Source organism: Limanda limanda, chromosome 3 (genome assembly GCF_963576545.1).
Source record: "Limanda limanda chromosome 3, fLimLim1.1, whole genome shotgun sequence".
NCBI classification, from domain to species: Eukaryota; Metazoa; Chordata; class Actinopteri; order Pleuronectiformes; family Pleuronectidae; genus Limanda; species Limanda limanda.
Window position 1 is genome coordinate 9,354,254 of NC_083638.1, and position 13,748 is coordinate 9,368,001.

General features: G+C 41.7%; 1 protein-coding gene across 1 annotated transcript in view; it reads left to right on the top strand.

The window, feature by feature from the left end:
• pde8a (phosphodiesterase 8A) overlaps nucleotides 1-13,748 on the top strand; it is a 39,747-nt gene that overhangs the window by 21,607 nt on the left and 4,392 nt on the right. The window contains exons 3-17 of the mRNA XM_061068184.1: nucleotides 2,528-2,718; nucleotides 4,023-4,079; nucleotides 4,279-4,333; nucleotides 4,608-4,696; nucleotides 5,226-5,304; nucleotides 5,682-5,822; nucleotides 6,807-6,895; nucleotides 6,988-7,039; nucleotides 7,559-7,601; nucleotides 8,459-8,536; nucleotides 8,727-8,797; nucleotides 10,230-10,394; nucleotides 12,572-12,620; nucleotides 12,754-12,889; nucleotides 13,008-13,206. Of these exons, the coding sequence (XP_060924167.1) occupies nucleotides 2,528-2,718; nucleotides 4,023-4,079; nucleotides 4,279-4,333; nucleotides 4,608-4,696; nucleotides 5,226-5,304; nucleotides 5,682-5,822; nucleotides 6,807-6,895; nucleotides 6,988-7,039; nucleotides 7,559-7,601; nucleotides 8,459-8,536; nucleotides 8,727-8,797; nucleotides 10,230-10,394; nucleotides 12,572-12,620; nucleotides 12,754-12,889; nucleotides 13,008-13,206 (1,494 nt within the window). The remainder of the gene's footprint in view (nucleotides 1-2,527; nucleotides 2,719-4,022; nucleotides 4,080-4,278; nucleotides 4,334-4,607; nucleotides 4,697-5,225; nucleotides 5,305-5,681; nucleotides 5,823-6,806; nucleotides 6,896-6,987; nucleotides 7,040-7,558; nucleotides 7,602-8,458; nucleotides 8,537-8,726; nucleotides 8,798-10,229; nucleotides 10,395-12,571; nucleotides 12,621-12,753; nucleotides 12,890-13,007; nucleotides 13,207-13,748) is intronic.

Here is a 13,748-nt window from a genome sequence, read left to right on the forward strand (position 1 = left end):
CTCTGAGAAAAGTACTGTTTCAGACGTTCTGTAAGTTATTGCCACATATAATAAGCGCAGAGAGTGGACTCTTTATTGTCTGATGCGCTCCAGTGTGACCACAGTAGGAAAACGAGGTAGAGAGATATGCCCTTCCTGTTTTTGTCACTCACAGCTGATCCTGTCATGCCCTCCTCCGCTCTGCTCCTCCTCTCTTCTCGTGGCTCACAGGATCTGGCCGGGCCTTCTCTGTTTTCAACAATGATGTTTTCTAGACAGAACAACCACACACTGCCAAAAAACGCTCACTACCCCCCCTTCCAGCTCGGTTTTTCTTTTCCTCCTGTAAACTTTGCCTCTGTCTCTGTTTTTTTTTAGAAGATCTGCAGCTAGAAAACATATTATCTCAAATCTTCTTCTATGTTTTGTCTTGTTGCAGCTGGATGTGTTTTAACTGAGTGATGGCGATCTGTCCAGTCTGAGCCCCCGGCATCTGTAAAGACCTTATCTCAGCCTATATTTCCCAGTTCCTCCACCTCCGCTGGAATGTTGACTTTTCTACCAACATCCCGATGTGGAATTCTGATCTAATTCCCTGTGCGTAGCGAACATAGCTGCAGGTCTGACCTGTGATGTATTTATGACCAGGAAACTTATTGCAGCTTGTAGGGAAAATGTTGGAATATGAGTAAAACCCCTCTCTCATAAATCCACAGCAACCGTCAGAATGAATCAATCCTCTCTATTCCCTGATTGTGTGGAGGACAGTGGCTCCAGTTTACTCCAGTTTACAGGTGCAAACTTTAAACTGCAGAACAACCTTTTTCTTCTTCACGTTCATTCTGCCTCCTGCCAACATGGGGAGATGACGTCTGTTTGAGGGTGACTCATGAATCTGCTCTTAGTGCAGCACAGCTCTTGGAGGTGGGCCTAAATCTCTGGTCCGGCATTTACGCAAGTGAGGGGTTATATGAAAGTGTGCTGGCAGCGAGAAAGAGAGGGAGAGCGTGCTTTGCTCTCAATGGCTGGTTTGATGGCAGGAGCAGCACTTTCTACCACAGACTGGTGGGAGGGGCCCCGGCCAGTCGAGGCCACCTCACCTAATTGTGTCATAGATCACGGCTGCGGACAATCAAATGGGTGCCACGCCCCGTGTGCGAGCCGAGCCTGATCAATCAGGGCCTGTCCACTGGAGCCCTGAGGTCACAGTGGAGCCCACGCTGCGGGAGGATTAGTACGAGCGGCGCAAATGAGAACGAACGAACAGATGATGTGCTGACTTCACCCAGCAAATCCAAGTCATGTTCCTGCTGCTCTCTTGTGTCTTTTACTCATTTTATAGCACAGAGTGAAGGCTATACCAGTGTCACTAATCAGGTTACAGTAACGTATCAGCCTCATAGTTTTCGTATGTTGTACAGGAACATATTTGTCTTTAGTCTTAAGAAGTTGTACATAAGAAGTGAACACATACACACAGGCAGCTGCTCTTGCTTGTGTTTCTTGAAGATGTCTCACCGCTCATTCAAAAGCCTGAAACTTCGTCTAGAAACACATGATGCTTATGTACAACTTCTGAAGATACCATGACCTGGATGACTGAGAGTCTCCACAGATACAAACAATGAGTCCTAATATACATGCAGGTTTTGCCACTGACATATTATATAAAGGAACAATAATCGCATTCAAAAATGTTGTTACATCTGTTCATATGTTTTTAAAGTCCTCTATCAAGTAGAAATGTGTGGACTAAAAGTGGTTAGTTCCTCTGTTTATCTAATTTTAGATTTTAAATTGGGTGTGGCTTTGTTTTGTCTTGTCGGTTTCCCAAATCAGATTACAGAAACATATCAACGTCATAGTTCTCGTATGTTGTGCATAAAATATTTTTCTGCAAACCGAACCATGAGTCATAAATTCATAATTTCAATCATTTCTCTGGCCAGTAAAATGTAGATGATCAAAAAATCTAAAGAAATACAAAACTATTGTACATCTACAAGGCCTGTGCAGGTTTGGCCCCAACGTAATTAGTGCAACAGTTTGTCGATGAATCAATTAATTCTGCAATAATGAGATTAAATGCATTTACATTAAAACATTTCTTTAACCACAAACAACAAATATCAAAATTGAATTTCACTTAGAATTCCTTGGTTCTTCTGTGTATATCATATGAGTTGGATTTCACTGTGGGTTCTGGGAAATGCTGGATTTAAATTGGATTGGTTTTATTCTTGTGCCAGATCAGCGTATTTTTGCCGTAGTCGAGCAATGGAAATACATTTCAAATTTAACACAAGTATTAAAATACGTAAGACATAACTTCAGTTTGTTCTAGCATTTGTTTTCAGTGTATTTTCTCCACTTTGATATTATGGCTCTTGGTAAAGATCTTTCTAACCAATATTTAGATGAGTAACTTATTAGAAGTAACAGTAGTAAGACATTTGAAGAGGACATTTAAAATACAAATCTGCTGATATAGACTGATATATATACACTGTATGCATATGTGTGCTTATCCACTCCCTTGTCTTTGCAGGTACTTTTAGTTTTTGCCAAAGAGGACAGTCAGAGTAATGGCTTCTGCTGGGCATGTGAGAAGGCGAACTTCAGGTGCAGCATGGCGCGAACACCCGAGTCGGCTCTTGAATGCTTCTTGGAGAAGCATCACGACCTTGTCATCATTGACCACAGACATTCCAGACACTTTGACGCTGAAGCACTATGCCGGTAAGTGACTTCTCTCACCATCAATGTACTCGCACTTCAAGTTGTACCTCTGGAATGAAGTAGTGTAGAGGTTTACAAGTGTTTATGTCCAATTAAATATAGTTCATATGGCTGAAATGTACTGTAAGTGTGTCAGTGTTCAGCTGGGAGGTCAGTGGGGTCAAGTTTCAAGCTACAAACCTAGATGAGCCAAAGCTGAACGCTGCTGCCATTCGTCCATAACTTTCAACTAATGATTTCAGTGATTTTACTACATTAACAATGTCATTAGACCAATATATTACTTTGAACTATGTTATCCACTAACATTATTTTGAACTATTTGAACTATTTATCCATATCCATTAATGTAACTTTTTATTATTTGAACTTTCATCCATTAAACCTTTACTTTACAAACTACTTGAGTGAGATAGTTAAGCTATTTCAACTATTGTATCTACTAATATTACTATTTGTAATATATGCATTTGTCCACTAGGATTATTTGTAACTATTTTAACAAATTATCACTTGCATTAATTCTAACTATTTAACTATTTAATATCGATACATTACTTTAAACTATCTTTCTGTCCATCTGAAAACTTGGATACATTTATTTAATTAAATTTTCAAATGAGTTTCACTGCTCCACTGTCTTTTTATGGAGCTCCTGGCGGCTGCCTCTCTAAGTGCCCCTGGTTTGGAGTCACTAATGCAGCGGACACAGTTAAATTTAATTTAAATTCTGCTGGAGACTGTTATTAAAGGCTGATGACATAATCCGAACCAGATGATCTCGATAGGACTGATTATAGCCCTGCTTTTCATGCGTTTCATTATATCTGGAAACACGTGTGATTATGACTCCGTGGGGCTAAATGGCCGCCTCACTTCGGTTCGCCTCGCTTCCATTGCAAAGTCACGTCAATGAGAAACGAGCGGTGCCTGCCCATACCAACTCTATCTTTAGCGTCTGCCCAAACCAAAAACACATTTACAAACATTCATTTGCCCTGCCCAGTGCGTATGTTAACCCCATTCATTTTGGCCAATCCATATGTTCAATGTACACGCACGAGCTCAGATGGGGAACTAAAGGCCCTTTATGACCACTGGCTGGGGAAAACCACAGGCGGATGAGTGGCCCTGTACACAGCATTCTTTCAGAGGTCTAGGCCTCCTCACAGAGCTGCACCACTGGGCTCTGCCTGCCTGGGAGAATCCGAGCGTGAAAAACTGAAAAATACATTGATTTAATGCTACAGGCTTTTCCACCGGCCCGCTCACTGGCTAAAAGGGATTCCTCTGTTTACATACAGGTCAATTAGAGCGGTCAACTCTTCAGAAAACACTGTGATAGTCGCCGTTGTGAAAAGGTATGTACCCCCCTCTACATCTCTGCCTTTTTCTTGTCTTTTTCAGTAGCTTAAGGGTTGGAAGTATTGTTAGAATTTGAATGCATGACTAAGAGGTCTGTAGGCCTGCAGCATGTCATATGGTGTAACCCGCTGATGTTCTCCAAACAAGCATTAGTCATGGCAGTGTTTGGGTGCTAACATGTTTTCTCTTTTTAAGGCCAGACAGAGAAGAAGCCTCTGTGATGCCCCTGATCAATGCTGGCTTTAATAGGGTGAGAAACATTGTGTGCGTGTGTGTGGTTGTGTGTGTGTGTGTGTGTGTGTGTATCCTGCGTTCCTGCGTACATTTTATTCTATCCTGACTATCACCACAAAAAGCAACGCAGGACACCAGATTTCCTCAGGAGACTGTTGCATTGGCCATGTTACTTATTTTTGATAGAATATTTTAACCTATCCTGTTATGGCACTGATTTGAAAATGGGAACTAGTTTAGTTGAGTCTTTGATTGACCCCGGTTGTTTGGTTTTGCCCTCTGACCCTCAGAGATATGTGGAGAATGCCAATATGATGGCCTGCTACAACGAGCTGCTACAGCTGGAGCACGGAGAGGTGCGGGCGCAGTTCAAACTGAGGTGAGTCGTGTTGTATCAGTGATACTAGCGGTTGTAAATCTCAGTAAGAAGTTCTAGTGCAGTGTCCGTTCTTTGCACGCGGCTGTTTACTTGGCTTGTGGTGATGCTGGTTGCACTTTTATTTCTGAAACTGTAAAAAGTGTCTGCAAAACCCTGACGCTTCACCACCACTGCTGCACAAAGAGCTGTTCACCTGTTTATTCAAAGTTCAATGGAGCTCGACTCAGTACGCAAACCCAGAACTGGAGAATAAGTTGTTGTTAATGTTATTAATATTGTATGTATCACTTGTCACAAATCCCACTAAATATGACACTGCACTTCCTTGGGCCTTTACAAATACACATGCCAAGTGCAAAGCTGATAAGATCAACGGTTCTTGAGAAGCCACAAAGAGAGAGAGTGACTTCTTGAATTGTTAGATGGAGATATATATATGTTCACCATATATACTGTATGTAAATAAGTCCATGCTGGACACTGCTGCAAAGTTTAATTCTGTTTTCTGTTCTCTCTCCACGTGCACAAGGGCTGGAAATGCTATTTTCACAGCTCTAGAACAAAGCCAGGAGGCCATAGAGATCACTTCTGAAGATCAAGTAATTCAAGTAGGTTTCTTTATAGATTTTTATACTTCTTGTAGAGTTTATTGTAGTGTACAGTTATCTCTCTCCCCCTCCACCCCCCTTCCCCCTCCTCCCTCTGTTCATTCATATCTTGTGACCCCAGATCTCAAGTATTGATAGTTTCGGTCTCCGTCCCTCTGAATGGCTCCTTTTGTTAAATCCCCTGTAGCTTGTCTTTATCATGTTATGTTTTCATGTAAAAATGAAATGTGCTAAAAATGTATCCGCTTCTTTGAAAAACAGTTTCTTGGTCGGCAAGAGGTCATCGTCTTAACTGTGTCTGAACTGTTGAGTGCGGATTTTCAAAACAGCAGATCACCCTTCAGTGCCTGACCTCTCTGCTTGTCTCTCCTCCACAGTACGTGAACCCTGCCTACGAGTCCACAATGGGCTACCAACAAGGCGAGCTAATAGGGAAGGAAATTATAGAAGTGCCTAAAAGTGAGAAGAATAAGCCTGATCTCCTTGAAACAATAAACTCCTGCATACGGAAAGGAAAGGTAATAAACGTTCATTAAATCATCTCATACAGGTAATTCTGGATTTTGCTTTTGATCTCCACCGAATTGCACACATACACACAATCATTCCCTTAAACATGTCTACGTTTTTTCATCAAGATACATTGATTATCTTTTGAGGAATCAAAGAAAATGTTGCAAAACGCAATCTTGCAATGTTCAATTAACTAAAAGAAAAACATACTGGATCTGCCTCGTTATCCAGATCTGCACTAAAATTGAATGGGTTCTTTCCCCAACCCCTGCCACATCCTTCCATCCGGTTCTGTGCTAATCTGTCCAGTAGTTTTTGTATAATCCTGCTAACGATCAGACGGATCCTGAGGAAAACATAACCTCCTTGGCAGAGATGGTAAAAGATCTCCTTACAAACACAATCTGGACAAATAACAGAGATGTCTCTGTAGTCTATCGCTTCACAATCAGATCAGTCTTGTAAGCATGGTCGAAAATTGCTTCTGCCTTTGTGTCTGTGCCTGCATGCAAGCACGTGCATCCATGTGTGCTGTCAGTCTGCACCAGCGGCCGTCCGGCAGCTCTGTTTCATGTGAATGAGAACAGCGGCTGATGGCTGCACTGTAATCTTACTACACAGAGAGCGAAGGTCAGTCCCAGTCGGTTGAACAGCAGGAAGGTTCTTTTTGAGCTGCCACACTAGTCTGTAGGTGTAGGGACATGAAACAAGTGCGCCGGACTCCAGGAGCGCCCCCCTCTTCCCATTGAAGCCGCTCGGTGCTCTATGAAACACTCAGCGTCTGACCTGCACCACAAACACTGCCACGCTACAGCCAGTCCACTGCTATTTGTGAATATGTGCCTTAAAATAAAAAGTTTGATTTGATTTGCGTCCAAACCCACTTTTAGGACAATATAAGATCTTTTATTTTGTCGATTTTTATAAATATGCTCCTGATCTTTACATGATGTTTCCTCCCCTGTGGTTCTGTCTTGTTATTGTTGCAGGAGTGGCAGGGGATTTATTATGCCAAAAAGAAGAATGGAGACAGCATTCAACAAAATGTGAAGATCACACCTGTAATTGGACAGGGAGGGTGAGTGACAGTAAAGTACTGAGGAACTCTTTTGGTTGTTTGTATCCCTTTATTTTGTCACGGTTACTAATAAGCTTCTCTGTTTTTCACAGAAAAATCAGACACTATGTGTCTTTCAACAGGCCTTTAAATGATAATAATAAGGTGAGACATGTTTTCCATTTTTGCTGATTTGATAATGGCCCTGTTCTGACCTGGTCCTGAGCGATCACATCACAAGTGAACAGCTTTAAGTTTGTCTGTTTACAAAATACGTCCCAAATGTGTCTCCTGTGAGAAGATGGGAGAGGCTCAGCAAGTCTATGCACGTAGCTTTACGATGAAATAAGACTTTACTCATTAGGAAATGTCAATCATCAGTTTCAGCACCACATTTCTAGGACCTCAGTTTTAGGATGGTATCATATGTTATGAACTTTGCAGTTACTAGATCTTAACCAGATGTTTGAATGGTTGGAGATGGGAAAGATATATTGTATTGTTTGGTGTCCACAGATAATTGTATGTCTGGACACTGAGAAACGTGAAAATGTATTTATTAAGAAACTGTAGTGATGGGATCACTCAGGTCTGATGTTAACACCAGGTCTCGATGGAATCGTTGAGTGAAAGGATCTTTCTGACCTGCATATATGAATTTGCTTTTTCTTTCTATTCACACAGAGTGAAAAACCTGGTGAACGTGTGCAGGCAGAGTCTCAGACAGGTAAGATCCAACCTGAAATTCTCTGTGGTCCATATAAAGGCAAAGATTGTCCAGTAATACCACTCCTCTAGATTAGAATAACACACTCAATAGAGTACATACATCTACAACAGGGATCATAACTCTGCTGTGTCCTTTCCACAGTTCACTGAAAATAAGTCACTTTCAAACATTGTTTTTGGTTTATAAAACTGTATCAACGGCTTTATTTTACTTGCCTCTGGTCTGTCAAAGTGACTGGTGTTTTAATTGGTTTTATTTCTTCATTTAATTTGTCTCCATATTGCAAGTCTTAAGTTTATTTTATTACAAGCACAGTCAGAAATTGAAAAGAAAACAGAAGTAACCCTGTTCCTGTAATTTTGAACTGAAATGTACAGACTGTCCCAAGCTGTGTGCTTCTTCAGAGAAGAGAACAGTTTCATGGCTTTATGTTAATCCCTTTATAACAGTAAATCCCCTTCAAATCAAATCACACACTCGGAATTAGTTGTTCTTGGTCGGAGCCATATGTGATCTAAAGTCTAAAATAAGGCGGAGAAAGTCAAGAAAATTAACGTTGACTTATAATCCACAGAAGATTCTTTGTTCCTCATGCTGTACGGATGGTTTTTTAGGCTAAACACTTTTTAATATGGAATTAGTTGAGATAAAAAAAAAGTGAGTCAAACACCTGCATTATGCTTTAAATGCCCAGAACAGATCTAGGTAGTGGAAAGGAGATATATAGATTTAAATTGCTGTTCCCATTCCTCCAAGTACAAGAGTATGGGGGAGTGGGGGGTCAGGTCAGCCGGTCACTAAACTTGAACTGTGTTTGTGTTTGTGTGTAATGGAAATTGTCTTCTTCTCCCCAGACATCCAATCCAGTAAGCACAAAGACAGGAGGAAAGGCTCTCTGGACGTAAGATCCACAACGTCTCGGGGGAGCGATGGTGAGAGTGAGGGGAGATAGATGATGGAAAGTCTGGGTGTTTCTTTCCAGTTTGTGAAACCTTCCCAGTAGTCTGTTTGCCTTGATGTGTTGATTGGACACACACTCACACACACAAACAAACTCTTTGGAAAGTAAAGGCTTAATTTGTTGTTGTCAAAGTTTGAGTTTATAACACGTCTTGTTTTCAGGGAGCTCACAGCGGAGGCACTCCTCGATGGCCCGAATCCACTCCATGACTATAGAAGCTCCCATCACCAAGGTTGGTTCCTCTCCTTCCATATCATCCCTCCCGGCCTCCATCATGTGATCGGCTCTTTATAATGATGTTCTGTGTCTCATGACCAAACTCTTGGGTTATAAAGCTGCCACAAATCGCCATGAGCTCTTCTTGTACAGCTACGAGCACGGAGTCTGAGGCCACGCAAACCATGTCCAGAGGAGATCGGCTGATAAAACGCCACATTTCATGCAACAGGACAGGAAAGCATGCTGCACCAGAATGACCTGCTGGTTCACTGGTTAAATGCAGTCTGCAGCGTGGATAGTCGGAAACGGAGAAAGTCCCCAGGGATGGGTCATATGACACACTGCAGTTCCTCTGTTCTATCATTTGACTGTGGAGTCAGTCCCTGAAGGCGTCATCCTCTCTAGAATAAAGCACTGATAGAACTGCTGGTACTGTTTGTGTGGAAATGAGTTACATAGAACTTGTGTTCTTGCACATACTTGATGACCTCGCCATAGGTTCCCATTGTTAATACAACCAAGTTCACATGAATGATTTCACAACGCTTTAATTTATTTTAGAGAGATATTTTAAGATAAAAAATATAGTTTTATTTTAGAGACACAGAGTACTTAATATGCTTTTATCTCTGTTAATGCAACTGCCACTTCATTTCAACAAATCATTTGAAAGTTTGGATATATTAAATTTCAAACCAATACATTTCAAAGCTCAACAATGACCACATTCTATCTCATATTTTATTTGAACAAAAATGAAAGTGTTCAAACTACAATTCGTGGTTTTTTAAATATTTTCTGGACTATTCCTTAGCCAGGAGCAGTAATTTTCTGAGGGTCTATGGCGGTGACATCACATTGACAAACCACGGATTAAATTAATATTAAATTATTGAGGATATTCTGATAGATTTCCACTTCCCCGTCATTTGTAGCCAGAGTCTGTGCAGTAATGACGGTGATATACAGCCTTGGAGTCAAGGTCCTGTCGATACATGTTCATGACCAATCGCGAGTTAGTCTCAGCTGTCGATCGTAATGTTTCACCCTGTGTGCATAACATCAAATACCTAATTAAAACCACACGTATTAGAGACATGAACACTTGAACCAACATCAGTGTGATGCCTAGAATGACAGAAACCATCTTTGAGAAAAATTTGACTTTTTAGTTGGTTCCTTGTCCCATCCGCTAACACGGAGGAGGCAGGGTTTATGACCCATACTTCAGTCAGCCACCAGGGGGCAATCAAGATGGTTAAGATCATCCATCTTTATATACAGTCTATTGTTGCCGCCCATTTCCAGTTTTCATGACTTAGCTAACGGTCTCTCGACTGGTTCAGTAAATGCTTCACCCTTTTCTATGTCTATCACTTGTTTGTTTGTTTTCAAAAAGTGCAAATACATATTTAGATCACTTGTTTGTTTTTTTCCTCTTCAAGGTAATCAACATCATCAATGCAGCGCAGGAGAGCAGCCCCATGCCCGTAGCAGAAGCCTTGGACCGAGTGCTGGAGATCCTGAGGACCACCGAGCTCTACTCCCCACAGTTCGGCAACAAGGATGAAGACCCCCATACGAATGACCTCGTGGGTGGGCTGATGACGGTAAGCGGGGGGGTCCCTGAGAGCACGGGGGTCCTTGGCTGGGTCTGAAACACCCAAGCAGCTTCCTGAAGCGACTCCCGGGTGATAACACGCACGGGGAGCGTTTGCAGGGGGGGTGATAACACGAGGGTCTACGTGAACACCCGTGAAAGAAAACGGAGATGCTGTAATGTGTGTATCTTTTAAGTGAGGATTTTTGTTGGAGACAGAGAGACAGAGAGAGAGACAGAGAGGGATTAACAGACAGCAATGGTGAAGTAGAGAAGTAGAAAGAGTGCCAAGTTGGCAGTCTTGGCAACGACCCCAAAGGAAGTGTTAGATTGTCCTTTGTGCTCCTGTAGGCTGGAGAGGAAAACCCACCCCGCCCTCCCCGTCTCTCCCCCCCCTCACCCTGCACACACTCACATGAACCTCTTCCTCTCGGCTCCGCAGGCCTGGAAACATCCTGTTCTTTGGATCAGATGAATAAGCATGGCTTCACTTATACATGCGCTCTCTGGAGACACAGAGGTGTCACATGTAATTCTAGTGGTAGAGGCTGATGAAACGGGAGAAACCATGAGGTTTGCTTTTGGGGTTAGAGGATTATTTATGTACGATCAAATTGGTTTATGAGGTGCCTGGTTGCATTTGTTATTTCTTGGCTCGTGGTTTTGAGGTGTGCGAGCTCTGAGCTCCGAAAGAGCCAGTCGACGTTAGGAGAGGAGCTGTCATCTTTCTGGGGAGAAAGTCTTAAAATAGCCAGTGTGTACAGAGGCAGCGCCATCATGAGACAATGCTTGGGTCAAAGATGAGCCCGTCTGCTCTTCCCTTTTCACTTGTGAGGTAAACATTTCACTCGCTCGCAACACACACCCATGTGCCGCTGACGCCCAGAATACAAATGGCTGCATGATATGGGCCTGTCAGTAGCTTAGCTGACGAGTGGCAAAAAAGGTTTGAAAGAAGTGGAGGGTTCAATGATCGCAATGTTTTCTATGATTTTAAGCTTCTAACATTGTATTTACAGAGACAGATTTATGCTACATATATGCTTACATGCTTACAGTGACAAAAGCTAGTTTAATGCTAATATGCTCACAGTTACAACAGCTAGTATAATGCTAACATACTAACAGTGACAAAGCTAGTTATATGCTAACATGCTTGTAGTTGACAAAAGCTAATTATAGCATTTGCTTAATAGCACTAAATACTCAGTATTAGCTCAATCAGCCTTAGTTTCAAGTTAGCATGAAACAAGTTCACGGATAATGATAATTACACGAGGAAAAAGACTAAGGTCACCAAGGTCGTTGATTCATCCTATGAGGCGCATCGATTTGTAAATGTGAATAATGCCATATTTCAATACCACAACTGCCTCATGGTGGCGCTAGAGGAAGAATGGTCCTCTGAGGATTATTACAATGCTAGCCAAAGTGCTAGTGTGGCTAAACTTCAGCCCATTACTATCCCATTTCTTTATTCACTGTTAAATACGACTGATCGCACTGAGAAGTGTTGTTTAACTACTGGGGTGTTGAGATGCCCAGAGACAAATGACATTTAAAATTAGCTGACATATGTGCCTGTATTGTGGAGTCATTCAGGACTAATTTCTTACAGTTCATAAATATGGTTATAATATGTTAAACTCCGGCTGTTGTGGGGAAATGAAATGTGGTGTCAACAAAGCCACCAAAATATTGCCACATCACTTTCATCACCATCATTCTAATTTATTCTGATGGGATTTGTTCCGCTCTTGCCTCTGTCTAAACGCGTTTCCTTGTGTAACTTTGTCAAAATGCACTGATGCATTCAGAGAGATCCAAAATCCAATTCATATTTTAAAACCCACGTCTTAATGGCTGTGTTTTATGGGAAAATCATTACAAAATAAGCTTTCGTGATTCAAGTTATAGCTTTTGGGACATCATTGACCCCCAGAAGTCCAATTTTAAATGTTTAAGAAGTGGACTTAAAGTAATGTTTTATTAAGTACTTCTCTGGTGGAATTCCCCCCTAACTTGTGGCTAAAGCTGTGTTTGTTTGAAGTTTAAAGTTTAGGTCTGTGGTCCTAACACCAACATGTGTTGGATAATGGTGAACTAATAATCTGTATGTGTTCAGTCAGTTTTTTACACTCGCTTCCTCCGTCCCTCACTCTTTTTTTCTTTCTTTCATGTTCACAGGATGGTTTACGCAGATTGTCAGGAAACGAATACATACTTTCCACAAAACGTAAGTTTTCATAAAGCATGATGATATGAATTGCTCTGTTTCTTTTTCTCCTTGTATAATTCATCCAGAGTCAGGGAACAACTATTTTTTAACTTATGTGAACGCCTCCTCTTGTCTCTTCCTTTGCTCACAGATGCCCACCATATCCCCAGCCAGCTGACAACTCCTCTGTCCATAAATGACATCCCCCCTCGCATCGCCAAAACCATGGAGATTGAGGACTCTTGGGACTTTGACGTCTTCAACTTGGAGGCCGCAACCATGAAACGGTGAGGCAACAACACTGTTACGGCCAGACCAGAGGGGCTGTGTCAAATTTTATTTAGCATGGAGGGAGCGCCTGGTATGAGAGTTTATATTAAACTACTGTGCTGGATCCTCCCGCAGGCCTTTGACCTACTTGGGCCTGAAGATCTTCTCCCGCTTTGGGGTCTGTGAATTCCTAAACTGCCCTGAGGCAACTCTGCGCTCCTGGCTTCAATTGGTTGAAGCTAACTACCACTCCAGTAACTCCTACCACAACTCCAGTCATGCAGCTGATGTCCTGCACGCAACGGCCTATTTCCTCAGCAAGGAGAGGGTCAAGGTAAGTTCACAAACACTAATAATACAAAATAAATCGTGCTTTTTTTAAATGAAAAAATAGCTGATGGACCGAAATGAAATTGAAAAAAGATTATTTGTGTTTTTAATTATGATTATTGCTCTAACACGTTTGCTGGTCCTTCATGGTTTGGGGTTTCCAGGATATTTTGTGGTCATAATTCACTTTTATTGCTGAAAATGTATACACTAAACCTTTGATTAATTATTGAGAAAATAGTCAAGAAATGACTCCACAATATTTATAATGTTGCCACTTTATTTCTCATTATTAGCTTTTATCAGAGTGGTTTTAAAAAGATAGCTTAGCTGTTATATAAGTTAGTACGTTGCATTGAACATTTTGAGGGTCCGAACACAAACAGTGTGTTGTTGTTTGGATTTTCTATCGATTATCTACAGAGCGTGGCTTCCTGCTCAGTCTTGACTGTCAGGTGTCCTGTGTGAGTCGACTTTGTCCTGAGAGTCGTGGTCTTTTCCCAAGTGTGTCAGTGGCTCAACAAGCAGTTGAGGGCCTGCACATGC